This window comes from Manacus candei, unplaced genomic scaffold, assembly GCF_025592945.1.
Source record: "Manacus candei isolate 608988 ecotype Guabito, Panama unplaced genomic scaffold, ASM2559294v1 h1tg000043l, whole genome shotgun sequence".
Lineage (NCBI taxonomy): Eukaryota > Metazoa > Chordata > Aves > Passeriformes > Pipridae > Manacus > Manacus candei.
In genome coordinates this window covers 9826015-9844207 of record NW_026138091.1, presented here as the reverse complement: position 1 = coordinate 9844207, position 18193 = coordinate 9826015, and the positions used below count along the sequence as shown (strand labels likewise).

At 43.2% G+C, this 18193-nt stretch overlaps 1 protein-coding gene across 1 annotated transcript in view; it reads right to left on the bottom strand.

Moving 5' to 3' along the window:
• Positions 1-2928: 2928 nt before the first annotated feature.
• Positions 2929-18193, bottom strand: part of SLC38A1 (solute carrier family 38 member 1) — a 41321-nt gene continuing 26056 nt past the window's right edge. Inside the window, exons 9-16 of the mRNA XM_051795813.1 lie at positions 17941-17999; positions 17105-17227; positions 14861-14940; positions 13626-13726; positions 10402-10520; positions 9706-9847; positions 9500-9597; positions 2929-8448 (exon numbers count right to left, since the gene is read on the bottom strand). Of these exons, the coding sequence (XP_051651773.1) occupies positions 8347-8448; positions 9500-9597; positions 9706-9847; positions 10402-10520; positions 13626-13726; positions 14861-14940; positions 17105-17227; positions 17941-17999 (824 nt within the window). The 3' untranslated portion in view covers positions 2929-8346. The remainder of the gene's footprint in view (positions 8449-9499; positions 9598-9705; positions 9848-10401; positions 10521-13625; positions 13727-14860; positions 14941-17104; positions 17228-17940; positions 18000-18193) is intronic.

Here is an 18193-nt window from a genome sequence, read left to right as displayed (position 1 = left end):
CAAATGCTCTTCCAAGGGTACATGGCAGGCAGGAGGAGGGGGATCTGGTTACCTCTGGGAAAAGGACCTGAGACTTCAAGCCAGGCATTTTCTAAGGAGGGAATGTGATTCGTCTCTGGGATACATTCTGACTCGTGTTGATGATACACTTTCCTCCATTTGTCTAAGACAGCAGCTTCCACTAGCCCATAGCTCAGGGAACTCACAAGGTGGCTTTGCTCTGCAGATTGAATCTCAGACAGGGCTGGCTGGTGCCACCCCAGCCCATCACAATTCATTTGCTTAGCTGTATTGCCTAAGCCTTGGCCGATCAACACCATTTTCCAAGAAAACCAGTAACCACATGTTTTTCAAGCAGGGAGTCATGGCAAGGTTGAGGCACACTAAGCCAGCAGCACTGTCCCTTGCCAGTGCCATGGCATTTAGCAGTGCACCATCTTTAGGAGTCTCCATTTTCCATAACTGTAAGCTGAAAGAGAAATGCATAGCACTTAATATTTGCAAAATACAGATGCTGGGCTGCTTGAAAACTTCTGTCTAACCACACTGGGATCTATGTTAGGAAGTTGGTGTTTGAACCAGAGATACTTAACACAACTGACTGCAAGGCAAATGGTGCTGCTCTCTTGCATGAGTCTGAGGACAACAGGGTGCAGGAAGCAAAGCCTGTGCTAAGTTTATTATGTGTTTGTGACCAGAAAGTTTTGGAAATGGACTTATCACTTGTCCCTGTTCCTACCATCCCCACTTTCTCCACACTTCTTAAACTTGGCATGAGTGCTTACTTTTAGCTCTTGGCAAACTGAGGAATGAGACATCTTAACAGTTGCATGAATTTGGGCTTCAGCCTGAAGATTAAATGCAATTTTACATGAATTTCAGTTGAACTAAGACCCCACTTGAACCACATGGGGGAATCTCTGCCTTAACAGAGCTGCATTGCTTGCCCTAGGAAACAGTAATTTTCCCTTTTTTTTTCACTCCCAAATAGGGACAGGTCAGATGAACTCAAGAGATCTGGCTGACCTTGGACATACAAGAAGATCGTGCCAAGCCAACGGTAGAAGTATGTGGCTGGAAAAGAGACTGGTGTTTGGTTGCGTGGTTTTAGGTGAACTTCAGGTGAAGCTGTCAGACTGCACTGCAGAAGGAACAGATGTTTGTTGTAGTCTCTGCAAGAAAGGAAAAAAGTAGTTTCTGCTTTTCCCTCTGCTCCATAAACCATGTTCCTATGTCTTAAGGTACGGCTATGAGATGATTAAGCTTGGCTGGGTAGAGAAGTGGGTGCAAATGTAAGCCAAACAGAAGGGGCTATTAGACCAGGTCAGTGCAGAAGCTTCTACCTCTGTGCTCCCTGACTTATGGCTTTAAGACATGTCCCTGGGCTTGGGAACGAGGCAACGGCTTGCCAGAGATCCTCTGATACATAAATCCTCCCATCACTTCTCCTGCAGAGGGGCCCAGGGAGCTGTACTCATCCCATGCCGTCAAGTAAGCTCTTCGGTTGTTTATAGGACTTGAGCCAAGAGCTGTTTTTGTAGGTGGTCACTACAACCTGAGCACTAGTAAAATTCATGGCCAAAGGCAGAAAAGTTAGCAATTTCCACAACCTTTAAGACTCTGACGGAGACATTTTGGCAGTTATATCTGGGAATGCTTAAGACATTGAGTCTTTGGGAATCTCCTCATACATCTGCTAGCAGACAAAGAAAGTCTGGCAAAGGCTTAGTCACTCCAGGTACCAGTTTGACATTTGTACTCAAACCTAACTCTAACAGCAGGCCTTGAAATTAAACTGCCTCACTTGACCCTGAAACAGACTGGCAAGCACTTGGACAGTCTTCAAAGAGCAGGCAGAAACAAGTACTGTCTTTTAGGAATGCTGTCATCTTCAGCAACCCCAGACCGCGGTGACCATATGCCCCAGCTTCAGGTCCCTCTAAAACTGTATCAGAAACTTCACTTTAATGCTCCACAGATGTCTATTGATATTTTGCTGCATATACTGCACCAAATCTAATATAGCTGGCTTTGTAAAAACTGCATGCCCTACACTCAGTGAAAATACTTGCATAAACAGCAGGGAGCATATGCTATTCAAAATATTAAAATGATACATACACATTCCTTTGAAAGAATATGGTCCCAACATTAGTTTAGATTACAATTTTAATGTTTAAAAACTATAGAGTTAACAGAGAGATTATAGAACTCAATACATTTTTTTTTATTTACACACAGAAACTGAAAAACTGCGTTGTTTATTTGGATATGAGCAGCACAAAGTTAACAGGTGATATTAACAGGAGCAAAATATTACCAATGACTCACTTCAACAATCTATTACAGGCAAGCTTGTATCAAGCATACATCATTCAAACAGCATTGTTCATACTGGATCTGGGTGAGCCATAACATATATTGGGACACTAAAAATAGGTTTCTATAAACAAGTTAAAGTTCAAGTCTTGTGGAAAAATACCTTTACAGTTTATATTTTGTTGGCTATAACACTGAAAATAAAATGTACACTTGTATTAACTTGAAAAGCTTTGTAGAACTGACTGTATATAGGTTTTTTTCCTCAATTTGTGCTCATGGTGAAAGCAAATGTTATTTCAAGTTTCGTTTTCATCCAAGCTCATAAAGTAAACATGGAAAAAAACTACAATTATTTTTAGATGCACTTCCTTAACCTCCATTTTTCAGCAATCCTGAAAAAGACATGTTTCCATGCTTTACCAGTGAGAAAGTCTATACAAGGCCTTTGATGGAGGCACTCTCAGGATGCACACAGCTCTTCCCCTCCATCACCCTCACCCCTGGACACACAGCTATCCCATGACCAAAATACTGGCCTCTGCCTGTTCACAGGGTGGGATGTGCAAGCAGTCCCTGGCCGGGGATGCTCTTGGCATCCTCAGGCATTAGTGTTTTGGCTGCATGAGAGCAGTGGGGTCTGTGGCGGAGAAGCAGCCACAGGACTCTGCAGGAAGGGTGGGGGCTAGAAATGGCACCAATTCCAACTGCTCTGGTTGCTGCCCACCCCTTGCTTGTAGTACTTTTTTTTCTGAAGTACACGCATTTCTGATAGCTGAAAATGGAAATGCAGAAGTTTTGCCCTGACCTGTTTGGCCTAGCTGGGTAAATATATGCCTGGATGCAACATGGCATAATGCTGGGTCAAACTGCTGGCTGCAGTTTGCCATGGTTTCTGCATAAAGCCTTTTCAACACTTTACTACCACCTGACCTCAGCTTAGGAGGTAAGAGGTACCTGCATACCAAAGGGGCCCTTTACAAGGGAGATATTTTACCTACCAGGAAGACTGACAAACTTGCTCTTGAGAAAACAGGGAGTCATGCACTGCAATTAATCCTAACAATTTCATTGGACCTTTTATTTTTCTGTTTCTTGTCACATTAGTGATGTAATTGTAATTTCAAGTTTAGGATTTAACTTGTGTACTCTTGGGAGAAAGAAAAGGATATGCATTTTGCTAAGAAGCTAAAGTATTTGTATTTCTATTTAAATTACTCTTAATATGCAGAGCCTATCTCAACACTTCTATATCATGGGGGAAAAACAACTGCAAAAATATACAGCATCCTATTTATTTACAATATATATGTACATAAAAACGAAATTTCCTACAATACAACACAACTGCATAGATTTGTTTTGAGAAACATAGGCATGTATACAATTTGTGAATTCTAGACCTTTCCAGCCCTGTACTTTTTATTAATTCATTCTTTTTTTTTTTTTTCACAGTTTGTTACACAAATCCTTACATTAGATACAAATAAAACATTCTTTGTGTACGTTATAGGAAATAAGGATTTTCCAGCACCAAGGGCTCTGGGGACTTGATTACGAAAGAACCCTGGCGCCAGTTGATAAAGCCATCTCTTGGAGCTGCTGATGGAGCTGAGTACATTCTGTGGTGCCTTTCTCCTACAGGCACTGGGGTGGGACAGTAGGACTCGACGTGGGACACCACCACATGGAAAGAGTTTTGTTTTGACCAAGATGCTCTTTAGCCTTAATGTAAGGTTCAAGCAAAGAAACCTTTTCATTTAAAGATAAGCTAGAGATACCATTGTTACTGTTAATACTCTATATCAGAACTGTGTTGCGCTTATGCACTGTAAGGCAGATGTACAGACACAACCCATGGATCATCCAACTCACACTTGCACATGTGACCTACTGCAAGTGGAGCACAGGCTGTGCGTTCAAATGTGCCTCAGAAGAGCAGCCCTCGGGAGCGGATGAGCATCCCCATCCATGACCTCACAGGATGAGACCAGCTGTTCTGCCCTAGGCCTGCACATGGGCCAGGCACCACTTGGTCCATGTCAGCTCTACAAAAGGTCTGTGCTGGTGCATGGATTTGGCATTGGCCCTTCGACCAGAAGCAAGCATCACCCAGAGAGGTCACCGCTCCTGAGATACTGTTCCTGAATAACAATTTATTGTGTTTTACTTACTAGGTATGTGTGCCATGGGACAGAGAAGGGCAGCAGTATTACGGTTGTTTTAAGCCCATGACTATTTTCTTTGCAATGTGCTGTGATCTAGGAGAGGCAGCAAGGCCATCTTTTAAGTGTAGGATTAACTCTTACAATCTCATTAGTAGCCCCTGCTTCTAATTAGTCCTTTCTTGTCCCTCACCACTCGATTGTTGTGATTATGCAAATGAGAATTTTAAAGTTTTTTTGTTGCAGTTATTAGGAGCAATTCTGCATCCAGTCTATGACATTTGCAGTGCTCACAATAGCGATAAACTCTCTATGAAAAGAAAGCATGCTACTCCCTACTAAGTAGATATGGTACTCTGGATCCTATTAATTTAACAGAGAAACTCATATAGCATTTCACTGTGCTTTTAAAAATCCTAGCTAAAATGTGGGACTCATACAATCATTGGCTACAGGTTCACTATTCCAAATGAACTGAAAAACAGCAGTACATTTTACAGATAACCTCAAACAAATATTGTCATCCATCACTGATGTTGACAGTTACAGCAGGGTCTATTGCATTCTGTTAAGAATGTATAAACCTGATGAAAAAACAAAAAGCACGTTATTTCACGTTCATTACCACAGACATCAATAAACACACGATACCTTTCCATAAATATCTATAAATATGATGCCAGTAAATCAGTTTAAGCAAAATTATCTTTTTTTTTTTATTTTTTTTTGTTTGTTTGTTTTTTTGTTTTGGTTTGGTTTTTTCTTAGTTAAGAGACCCAGAAGCAAAGTCTGTTTAAAGACTTAATATTTTGGGTATCTATTTTTCAGTATCTAAGATATGCTTTGGTGGTCCAGTACCTTGGGTAATTTCAGTCTATGCACACTCAGCTCATTCTCCCTATTTATTCAGTAAAACTCCAGTATACAAATAAACTGGGAAAAAGGAGAAGGCAGAACAGCAAAGAGGAGAGAAAGCAACAGTGATGGAAGAGATTTAGGAATATAAAAGGAGCAATCAGTGACCCAACAGCCCTTTCAGTCAAAGGAAGTTGGGTGCCAAAACTCAGTGGTTGGTATTTCAAACAGAAGACTACAGATTATTCGGGGGGACGGAGAGGAGGGAGATGTCACAGATGAGACCTTGCTGGAACCCTGTGCACCAGATCAGACCTCCAGCTCGTAGCTGGGTACTTAAAAGTTGTTCCCAGGATCTCCTCTCTCACAACCCCTGATGCACAGAGCAATGCTGCTCATTAATCAGTAGCAGAAGGATAAAGCAGGGAAGAAAGCAGGAGAGCCCTGGAGCATCTTAAGGATAACACTGTACAGCATCCTCAGGTCTGAGTTAGGTTTTTCAGGATAAGATCCAGAGAGATTATAAGGCACCTCAAAACCTGAAATGTGACCTCAGAAAGTTGAGTCAGAGAATGGAGTGAGATGCTGGGCTCCTGCTGCAGGGACCACTGAGGGTTGGGTGCCTGCAAAAGAGGAGCCACAAACTTACAGCCAAGCTGGTGGGTGAGGCGCAAAGAGATAGGAACAAAGCATAGGTTCTTCTCCCCAGAGCTTGCCTAACACCTGGTATTGTAGGCTATGGTATGGACTTCTTTGTGAATAAGGGCAGGGATCAGTCCCATAAAGAGATGGCACAGAGAGAGCTGGTGACCTGCACCATCGCAGTGTCTGAGACCAGCCACAGGAAAGCACAACGGACATTAGCCCAGTGGTCCCAGGTATCTCAGCAGTTCACATGTTAAAGGCTGGGCTAGGGGGTCCTTGGGAGAAAGGGTGCTGCACTGGAGATCTTGCTGGGAGCCTGTGAGTGAAGGTCTCAGGGGTCAGGAGGAAGGAAGAATAAAGGAACCCTGCACTGCAGTCTAGCAGGTCACTTTGCCTGAAGGGAGAAGGCTTCCAGTTTTGTTCTTGCTGCTGGGCTACTCCAAGGACTTGGGCAGCCTGTGGAGTCCACTCTGCCTTATTTCTGGATCACAGTGGAGTATCATTAGAGGCAGATACTTTACTTCCTGGGCTGAGGTACAGACCTGGAAGTCTAGGCTTAGTAGGCTTAGTTTCTGCAGCATGAACACTGCAGATCAATGCCCAAATTCTAAGGAAGGCCTCAAACTAACCTCTCTGGATGTTACCCTTAGAAACCAACTTTCAAGGTCCTGAGATGCACTATGTGGTCCCAACTTTCAGTGACTTCAAGCCATGGCAATTCAGTAGCTCCCAGAAATCTGAAGACCCCAAATACTCCATCCCTAACCTTAAAAAGAGCAAGTTGCAATGACAGGTTCCTCACAGCTGATGACAGTATGCTTCCACAGTTACAACGGGAGTTGTCAGTGAACCACTACTGGGAACAAAAGGGTTACTACATAGTGAGAGATATGGCTCGAGCATACTGAGAGCATCACTTAGCCCTGGGGTTTGACAGGGGCTCCCTTTAGCCATCAGTGCTTTCAGTGGGAGCCACATTCATATTCTGAGACACTTTTTGGCTCACACGGTGAATGACACAAAGTGCACACATTTATGCTGCTGGCAGTGCAGTAATAGATGTCTGCTCAGGGTGGTGAACAATCACCTGCTTAGCATTTGAGTCTCTACAAGTAGTTCTCTACACCAGCTATAAGGCATTAGGCAAATGCTTATTCTGTGGACAACAGATGCAAGTTACAGTGTTTCTGCTAATAGTAGTTGAAAGTCATTTAATTGTTATGAAGAATTGATGAAAAATGTAAATGAAACTTTTAAAACTAAAAAGTATTTCTGTTCATTTAAAGAAATGTTACAGATTTCAATTTCCACTAGAAAGTGAGTCCAATCAGGGTCCCACTGCTGTCAAAGATCCTGCTGACTTCAGTGGGAGGAGGGTAAGGTATGTACAAATGAATCCTAGAATGGAAAAGGCATGAGGTATGATTAAATGTGTAGGTTTTAATAAAATTGGAGTTTAGTATTTTTTTCTGACAGCAGCGGGACATCACTGAACAGTTTAATGTTGAAGAAAATGCAGACTTCCCATGGAAATCTCTGAATGTCTGCTTCTCTTCAGGCTCAAGTACTCATGGTTTGGAGTCAAGTCTAGTTCTGGTCAGTCTCCAACAGAAGTGTGCCAGGGGAACGGTGGCTGGTGGTGGTGGCCATCCTTCTCTTGCTCCCTGCACCCCATCACAAAGACACACACAGTCTGTTCCCAAAAGCCACGAAAAGGCCAAGCCCTGGGGCTGGCTCCCCCACCAGAATACCAGAGAGAAGCACCGGATTTGGGACCTATGCTTATATAACGCTCAGTTATGCTCTCGTGGTGCTTTTCATGCCTGTATCCACAATCCTACACTTGACCCAGTGAGGCAAATGGTGCCTGAAACTGCAACAGAAGAAACAAACAAACCAACAAACCAGATGTGTACAATTAAAGAGCAGAGTTTTGGCTAAAAGAGGGAGGGAAGGGTGTGAATGGACATCACTCCAGTTGGAATTGATAGCAACGGGCGCTGCTGCTCTAAAGGAGCAGAACTTGTGGATGAAGGGCTAATGACAATAATGAAACAATGCAGTTCATGAGTGGAAGAGGGGAAACTAATTGTGATGAATTCCTATGAGCAATGCTCTATATAGCTTCATGGACAATTAACACAGACTTATCACTGATCTGATAACTCGATATGTCTGTTGGAAAAATGGGTCTGTTTTCTCCAAGAAAATACACCCATAACAGTATTTTCAGTACTGGATAATAATTATTTGGATTTGATTTGAGTAAACTCACAAAAGATGGAATAGATAACAGAACAGATGGTTGCGATTTTGGTGTATAGTGAACAGGGGGTGTCTTCTTTTCAGAAGGAGGTGAACTTCAGTGGCCTTCGGCACTGCCTCCCGATTGTACCCAGTCATAGATGACCAAGGGAATGCTCACTAGGGAAAACATTATCCCCAGCACCAAGAAAAGAGAAGCCTGAAACAAAAAACAGAGAGAAAATTAATGCATAAAAAGAAAAGACAATTAATTCAAGTATGTTAACTTTTCCTCTTAAGGAGATTTACAAGGTGATGTATCAAAGTTATCAACTAAAATGAAATAGCACTTCTGGTAAAGACAAGACCCATAGATAATTAAACAGATTAGTGTCATTAATAATTACTTGCTGAGCACCAAACCAATCTTTTTTCTTCTCTCAATTCACTTCTTAAACACCGATCATCCCTAAAGAGGATTAAGTGAGTCTGTTTTTAGGACTGATCAGCTCTGCTCTTTCCAAAGCCTCACGGAAATCAGTATATTCTTCCCAGTGGATATGTGTTCATCAAAGTTCAGCCCTTTCGTCATGGGATCTGTGGATGTAGCCACAAGTGAAACACATGTTTCCTGCCTGTCTGCTCAGAAAAGGAAGGTCTGACCTTACAATGCTTCCAGTGCATGCCCCATTAGGTTGGGAATACACAGTATTGCATCTTTTCAGCTCTTTCTGGGGCTCATAGGAAATCTTTCCAAGGCCCATTTCCATCTGCTCATGCATGCTAAAGGGCTAACATAACATTTCAGCTGGCTGCTTCTGGTGGAACCACCCTACGTCTGACTCTGGTCCATGAAAACTGTGAGGAATACCACAAATGGAGCACTTTGCACACTTTCTGGATCAACTCACAGAAACAGAGAGAGCTTTCTGGGCTGAAAGGTTTGCTGAGGTGGCTGGAGGGGTTTCTGCACCCCACTGACAGCTACTGCTGCTTGCAGGGCTGCTGCTTGCCAGCCAGGGGAGTCCCTCACCCCGCAGAGAAGGGCTTCCCAAAATATGAGATGCTGTGCATGGTATGGCCCCTCCACTAGGAGACCCCCAGGGTAAGCCAAGGAGAAAGGCGAGCACAGCTGCCAGCTAACTGAAGCACAGGGGGAAAGTAATGTAAAGAAGCTCACATCTATGTTCAGATTAGATGTGCTTTGCACGTAGCACATTATACAGAATGACAAAACGGAAGTGTTGCATTGGTGGGAATGGAATGCATACCCAAATCCTCTGAGTCAACTTTGATCCATCCTGCTGTGTAATTTTTAAATACAACGATGAAGGAAGAATGAAAATCAGCATATTGGCAGAAGTGACCCCTGTAAAATTCAAATAAATGAGTTTTGTTAACTGCCAGCAACAGCTAATTATTGTGTTGCTGATTAGCAACCGTCTTTTATTAGTAGTACAAAACCAGGATACTGTACCTACAACTCCAAAAATATCCTTCATGGATGGGATAAAAATGACTAACAGGTTGATGATAACCAAAAGAACAAAAGTAACCAAAACATGACGGCCTAAGTCAAATTTTGTTTTTCTGGCCATCTCAAATAATGATGAACGCACCTGTAGGGAGAGAGAGAGAAATTTCTCTGTCAGGAATAGTCTATGAGCCAATGCAAAGCTTCCCATGTTTATTTGAACTGGTTCTTCATCTGACAAGTGCTGCATAGATCTGTCATAAATTTTAGATTGTCTCATGTAATGTCCTCTGAAATAATCCTTAAAATCAATTTGTTATTTCAGAACTGTAGTTAAACATGCATGTGCAGTAGGATATTCCTCTCTTTCTAACGTATCTTTTGGAATCCTTCTGCACTTAAAAATTAACTTCATCTCTGAGCCTCCTCCAATAAAGTGATGTGAAGGAAGAGAGAACCCTTGTGGATTCAATTTAAAATATGTTTAAGACCAAAAGCAATTTATTTATTTCCTGGATGAAGAACTTCTTCATGCAGAAAAGTTTAAGGGGGAGTCTGGTGTGCAGAAAACTGATCCAAGCTCAAGCTCTTTTAGTAGCTGCAACATTATGGTCTCAGCAACTGCTGGACTGTGGTTTGAAGAAACGTGCTGTGTACAGCTATTACCAACTTCCAAACCGTGCAAGAAGTTTTACTTACAGTGAAAAACAGCACCGGCACAGTGAGTATCACCGCCACAATCACAGCCAAGCGCACGGTCAGGATCAGGATGTCATCTTTGCTCTGGTATTTGTGAAGCAGATCTGACTGCACACTCTCTATGGAAAAGACAGTAAGGTAAGTGTTCTGGCAAACAGGCAATTAGTTCACAAAAATCATTGTTTAACAACAGCCTTCTTGAACAACAAGTGATTTATCTGTAAACAAAAGAGTACGGAATGAAACATTCTTGAGTTAAAACAGCGCTTTGAACAAAATCCTAATGATCCCATTATTCCAGATTAATCCTTTGGAGGCCTGATTTAGGAATGCATCTTAATTCAAGACAGCACGTGCCTAAGTCTAAGGTAATTTTCACTGTAGGAAAGACAACAGTGAGACATACACAAAAGCTTGCTTACATATATACATAGATACAAAAATAGGTAAAGTGAAATAAGCTATTTTTAATTAGTTCCATGGACTTTTTGTTTTTTTGTTTCAAAGGATATAAAAATAAACACATGCACTGCAATGGTTGAACTTAATATAAACTGCAAGGTTTTGAACTAAATTAGTCTAAACAGCAAATAAACTACCAGTGAAAAGCAGTGCCCCTGTTCTCAACCGAGAACAAAGCCTATCTTGGGTCAGCTCTCAGTGGGACACTGACATTTGCACTGAAATCCCTCAGCAGCTCCTCTGAGGGCTGCCAGCAGTGCCTGCAGCTCAGCTCCACGCTAGCCGGCGGCCCCAGCAGCCAAGACAAATCACAGGGGGTGCCTAACGGGGAGGCGCTGGCAATATTTTAATACAACCTCCTGCCAAAATGTTTCCTTGAAGCTGTGATAAATAGTGCAGAGCAGGTCTGCGTGTACTAACCAAGAGGAAAACCAAGTTGCTGAGGGATCTACATGTTTGCTTTGTAAGTTTTAAATATCCAGGAGCAATAACCTAAGGCGGGGGCTGTTAAGCGTGACACAAAACATACTTGCTGCCCCTTTTTAGGCTTATGTTTTGTTTCTGCCTGCTAATCTTAGAAAGTTGGTGGTAAAATATAACAGCTCTTAAAGGGAACTCAACGGCCACGTCTGATTTACCATCTTTGGCACTTGGTAAAACCTCATGTATTCCTGGAGGCAGAGGGATCTATCCTGTGGCAAAATGCCTACATTCCCCCCAGGGCACCTTTCTGGGTAGAGACCACAGGTTAACACCACCTATGCAGTGCTTGAATCCCCACCAGGAGAAAGAAAATGCTCTCCCACCTCCCTGCAGATCAGGAGTGGGGTTTTCAAGCCGGGCACATGCACAGCTTCTGCGACACAGAGCTTACTCTGCTCCTGCAAGCACAGACTGCAACTTCTGTACCACTCACGGGCTGCAGCCAGGTAGGAAGTGAAGGGCAAGGCTTACAGTTGAAGGTCTGTTTTCCTTTCAGCTAGATACACCACAGAGCCCAACCACACTGTGACCTTTTAGGGGAAGAAAAACACCTCTTTTCTGTAATTCTGCAATGTAAATATAGTCATCACTGCAACACTTTTGAGAACACAGCAAACAGACAAGTACTATTGGTGCAAAGAAGAAATGGTCACAATAAAAATACTGTTCTTACCCAGGTAAGGGTAGAGAAGAGGGTTAAGAACACTGTAAGTGAACATATGAAACGTAAGGTCTTGTCAGTCTCAAGGGGAAGAATGATCCAAGTGGAGGAATTTTATATTCCCTCAGTGTCTTTTTTGCTGCCTGTCACGGCACTGACACTTGCAGAAGCACCAGCAGAGCTGCACAGCTTCTGTCTGTGGGCTCTCAGTGCTGGGGAGCCTGATGTGGGAAGACGCACACAAGACACCCCAGGGATTCCTCCACCATTCCCCCTCAGGAGGGCCAGAAGGACGCAGCCCCTACCTCCTCCATGGACTCCAGACCCTCGTCCTTGAGGGATGTGGGAGATTCCCAGAGAGGAGCGCCACGGATCTGCCTCCTCAGATCCCTGGGGCAATCACATCAGAATCTCCTCCCTGCCAAAGTGAAGGGGTCCATGCTGATTTACACCCACTTGCTCCCTGGGGCTGCTAATTTGACACATCTCTATGAAAATGTATTAGATGGGAGCAGTTGGATGAGAACAGCTGATGCTGTTGTCACTTGCAGCCTATTTGTGGTTTTATTGGGAAAATTAGAACAGATGACCTCAAATTACTTCAGCGCATGTATACTCAAGGCCTTAGAATGAGAGTCTGAGAAAACAAATATGAGATAGGTAAACCTTTGAAAGAAAAAAAATGCCACATTTCATATTTAGTTATTTTCTTTCTCTTGCAATAGGTGGCTTACAAGGGACAGTAACATAAATGAAGAGATTGTAACAAAAAGGTCACTTGGAATAGGGTGGAGAAGACTGATGGTGACTGAAGTAAAGGGCAAACATCAGCTTTGTCACCTGTCTTGTAACCCCTTAATGGTCCATGGAAGAAGAGACTGCTTTCTAACATTCTCATTATACTGGAACATGGGAATAACTTCCTGGGCAACATTCATGTTTTATCCTACTCTACTTAACAATTGTGCCTTTAGGGCATACATATTGTATCCTTTAGTGACACAACATAATTTGTTAAGTGAATTGATATGCATGAAAAGAGACGGTGTGAGTCTCAAACACTGAAATAACCATCCTTTGGTAGCTGAGCTGGGACAATACTCAAAGCTTCCCCACTGCCAGTTTGTTTAACCAAGACCTAAAGAGGTCAGCTCTAGGGACACAGGGAAAACATTTGGTCTGTTGTCTCTAAACACGTCAATAAAAAAGTGAAAAACCTGTGATGGCCTATTTGTTACTCATTTCCTAGGACCTGCTTTCAAATCTGACTAATTTTTTGCAAGTATGCATGCTTCAGTCGTTACCAATGCACACGTCATTCAGGTGAGGTCCTTGGAACACAATCTTAGTGGGCCCCAGCTAATCCCCAATTCCGTTAAACAAATCTCTCCCTCATATTTTGAATATGCCTTTTGCAAATAGTACTTTCACTTGTGCTTTTCATCCATAGGGGAAAAGGAAGAAAGGACTTATATCTTCCATATGAAAACTTTAAGGAAAATTATTTGGAATAGTATTTTAATATAAGTGGATGGGACTGTCCTTGCCAGCTGGGATACACTATTGATTTTACACGTATCCCCTTTCAACTCTGATCAATAAAGAACTGCATACTTACCGTAGAAAGTCAAATAGCCAAATATGGCAGTCATAAAGTACATCAGAAACATGGCAAAAAATGAGATATTTGAAACCAACTGCATTTTTTTCTGTGAACGGCTGGAGAAAGAACAGAAAAAGAACACATAGAAATGGTTAGGCTGGATTTTTCAATAGCTGTTTCAAATGTTTTAAGTCTTTGCATAAACACAGTATTTCTGGGGAGACTCACTAATGTATTTCCATATAAAACATGAATTCATTGACAGCTGCACAAGGAAGAAAAGGACTGGGGAAAAGGACCCTACTTGGGGCTTAAGTCAAAAAATGGTGGGTCCAACCTATGGCTCTGCTTCATGGCCAAACCTGCTTAAACAGAGTGAAGCCCTGTGGAGAGAGGACGGCCCTGAAACACTCCAATAATTAAATTAAAAGGTCAAAATGAGAGAAGCATAAAATTATACAGAGAGGAAAAGAACCCAGAAACATTCTGAATGACTGTAGAGAAACATTCGTGTTGCCATGGGTAGAAAATACTGGATGTATGCAGACCTATAAAATAGGTAAAAGTGTAAACATTTCATCTTTAGATATTTGTTCTAAAATATTTACACTCCGGTGCCTAAACTTAGACTTTTAAATCCACACAAGGATGCCCTAAATAGGCACCTGTGAACCTGCTAAAGTCACTTGAAATTTAAAGCACTCAGCAAGTGGCAGGGGCCCGAGGGCACTCATGGGTCTGCCTGACTCTGATCTCCCTCCTGGGCTCCCCAGCGGCCCAGGACCCCACTGTAGCTGCCCAGGGCTGCCAATGATGTCACAGCAGGACTGGTCCCAGCCAGAAGTGTCAGTGAGACAGCAGTACCAGCAAAGCAAAGTACTTTTATTTTCCTGGTACTGCAACAGATTTTTAGTTGCACTGGAACAAACACCATTAGTGGAACACACGCCTCTGCCAAATAATGACCAGCACAACTTGGCTCTCCCCAGGCTGCTGTGTACTTCCAGAGAAAACTCACAAGTATTGCATTATTCTCTACTTCCCTTGCCCCCACCCCAGCAGCACGGCACGGCCAGATTTCCTAGCTGACAGCCACGCTCGCGGGCTTGTTGGGTGTTGTTAAAGCACATCTCTGAGTGGCACGAATGACTCAGAGCACCTCTGTGCTAACATTTTCCATGTAAAATGGTTAAAAACAATTAACTGGAAAAAAAAAGAAAAAAGAAAAAAAAAGAAAGAGAAAGGCTTACTCTTTAAGTTCGCTGTAAATCGGGAGGACTGACGGGTGGCACACAAATGCAAAAGCAATGGTGGGCAAAGCGTACACGGTCTGTTCAGAGAGAATTTCAGAAAAGAAGTTAAGAAGTAGTATTTCCTCCAGTGGTGTGAAGAAATGTTCAACTACCTCAGCTCCCAGCTTTTTGAATTCTTCAACTGAACATTGAGAGCCCTTCTGAGAAGGCAGAAGACCTGTCAATTAGCACGTATTTAATGAAATACGGAAAGCAGCGTGCTTTCAACCTGAGGACAAAGTCTTCGCATTGGTGGCGCAAGTGCAGCCCTGACTGTGCTTGTAGAGCGCAGCTCTGGATGCCACACTGCTGCTGGTTTTGCTCCCTGGGATGGGTCTCCCTGCCCAGCTACTGCCACGGTTACTAGCACAGTGTCACGCGTAAAAGGGACATATGGCGGGTCACCGCTACGCTACCCTGCCTTGGCATGGAGAGGGGTGCGCACCCGTGGTGCTAAGGCTGAGGTCCTGAAGAGGAAGCCCGTATCCAGACTGTAAGAAAAGAGAACAGGAATGCAGAACTTACAAATAAATGGATATTTCAATGTACCAGACTGAATCCCTTAATTTCCCAGGCCAACAAAAGGACTAGGAGGGCTTTGGAGGGAGCATGCTTTTCTTTGGGGAAAGAGAAAGACCATTATGTCACCAGGAAGTGCAGGAGGCCTCTGAGGGGTACCTCACCCCTTTCTCCACTAAGAGCTTTCTCCACTAAGGGATTTCAGTCCTCAGTCAAATTTCACAAATGATCAGTGCCCAAGCACTTCCATTCTCCATTAGGGAACGGGTATGAGCAGAGGTAACGTGAATCTGCAAGGACAAAATGAGTCCATCCCTACATGCAGCTCTGTCCCACCCTCTGAGATCTTGTGCTGGTCACAGGCATCCCCTTCCCACAGAAGCTGTTCTGTGATACAGCCCAGGCCTGGCAGATTCAGTAAATGCACTGGCTGCTCTCCAGTGGTCCTTCCTTGCCCAGGCCTTTGTGACCTCCTCTCGCTCACTCATAGCACATTGCTGCTGTGGTGTCTCCATCTGTAGAGATATTCAGAAGTTGCCTGGACACAGTCCTGGGTGGCCCTGCTTCAGCATGGGGTTTGGACCAGGTGACCTCCAGTGGTCTCTGCCAACCTCGGTTATCCTCTGATTCTGTGAAACTGTCCTGTCTCTCCTCTCACACACCGAAGTTGCTAAAATGATTGGCAAACTGTTGGCCCTGAGGGCAAACCTCAGAATATCAGCTCCAGGTGCCTACTTCAAATGGACTGATCCTTCTGATGTGACTCCACTGGCTCTGAGGCAAATGCTGAGACTGACTGTAGAAGAAGGTGCCCTTCCATACTATCTGGAATACCTACACTTAAGCTGCTATCGCACACCAAATTAACTAATTCTTGTTCCATCACACTGTATCTGGGGTGACGGTTTCCCCCAACCAAAGAACAGTGCTTGGATTGGCTTCTTCAACTGAAGCTGGTAGACTGAATTTTAAAAAAATTAATTTTTGCATGCCTCTGCTACACATGTGCATTGTCTATGAATGCAACTGTAAGGCCCTGAGGACCATGCCCTGCTGGATAGGGGGCTGTTCCACTGGGAGCACTGCATCCCAGCACAGCTGACAGGAGCCATCCTTCTGCTCCCAGAGCTCTCACATTCTCTTAGACCAACTTCTTTTGCAGCTGTGTGGTGACAGAGGGAAGCATCTGACTGAAAGGCAACCAAATTTTTGCTGGACTAACTTCCAACTGTATCCTTTTTGCAGTCCAGTTGACCACATGGCTACAGAAACATGTACCCTGTCACAAAGAAGTGGTTTTTCTGCAAAAGGACGGAGATTACTTTTGGGCTTTGGATGCATGTGTGGCTTACTCAGCTTCTGCTGAACAAGAGTCTGAAGGCACAGTTGTAGTACGGATAGTAAGAAGCAGTGGAAAGGAAAAATCTCCTGAAGAAAGCATTAATTGTCCAGTGGTAGCTCAGGTTCATAGCCTTAGCATATCTACTACCAGGGCAGGACAAGACTGCAAGGTACATTCATCATGGCATCTCCGCAAGACCGGGCAAGGAGACCCATTGTGCATTCACCATTGGATCACAAATGGAAGCATGGAGAATCAGGCCCTATGTTCGGATTAAGAACATGGGGTGTAGGTGCACATATTATGTGAATTAAAAATAAGTATTATAAAAAGAAACATACCTTGGAATTAAAGATAACATACTTTGGCTTACACATATGTTCATGTGCTGAGCTATTTGATAGGATAGATGTTGCATTTAGTTCTGGTACACCACAGGAAATTTGAAACTTCTTGTAAATAACCTAGAATAAGAATGGAAGATAGCTAATTGCTAAAATAATAAAAAAAAGTAAATTAAAATTAAAATATCAGTGAAATTGTGAGTATCCTGGCCTGTATCATAAATAGTGTGGCCAGCAGGACTAGGGAAGTGATCATTCCCCTTGTACTTGGCACTGATCAGGCCACATCTCGAGTACTGTGTCCAGTTCTTGGCTCCTCACTACAGAAAAGACACTGAGGTACTGAAGTGAGTCCAGAGAAGGACAAGAACAGCGGTGAAAGGTCTGGGGAGTAAGTCATACGAGAAGCTGCTGAGGTAACTGCGGTTTTTTAGCCCAGAGAAAAGGAGGCTCAGAGGAGACCTTATCACTCTGCAACTACCTGAAAGGAGGTTGTAGGAGGTCGGTGTCAGTCTCTTCTCCCAGGTAACAATTGACAGGACAAGAAGAAATGGCCCCAAGTTGCACCAGGGGAGTTATAGATTGAATATTAGAAAATTTTTTTCATGGAAAGGGTTGTAAAGTATTGGAAAAGAGTGTCCAGGGAAGTGGTGGAGTCACCATCCCTGGAAGTGTTCAAAAAATGTGTGCCTACTTCACTTGAGGACATGGTTTAGTGGTGAACTTGTTGTGCTAGGTTGACAGTTGGACTTGATGGTTTTAAAGGTCTTTTCCAGCCTTAATGATTCTATGGTTCTAAGACTCATCCAACAAAGAATGCAAGCTGAACTTACCACTACCAGGAAAAATACCATGCAGCTTAATGAAAATCCACTGGTATAGCCAAGATACCCTGAAAGAAATTAAAAGGAAATCTTACACAAAATAATTTTATTAGTCTATCTTGGCTTTTACTTCCTTTTGCTTCTTCATGAAAAGTTCAAATGTGTTATACATTTAATATGCATTGTGAGCTTCTGGGCAGGACAAAAACACGTCCTATTGGTGTGGAAGTCTCCCATGTTGGGGATCTCCCACATAACAAGT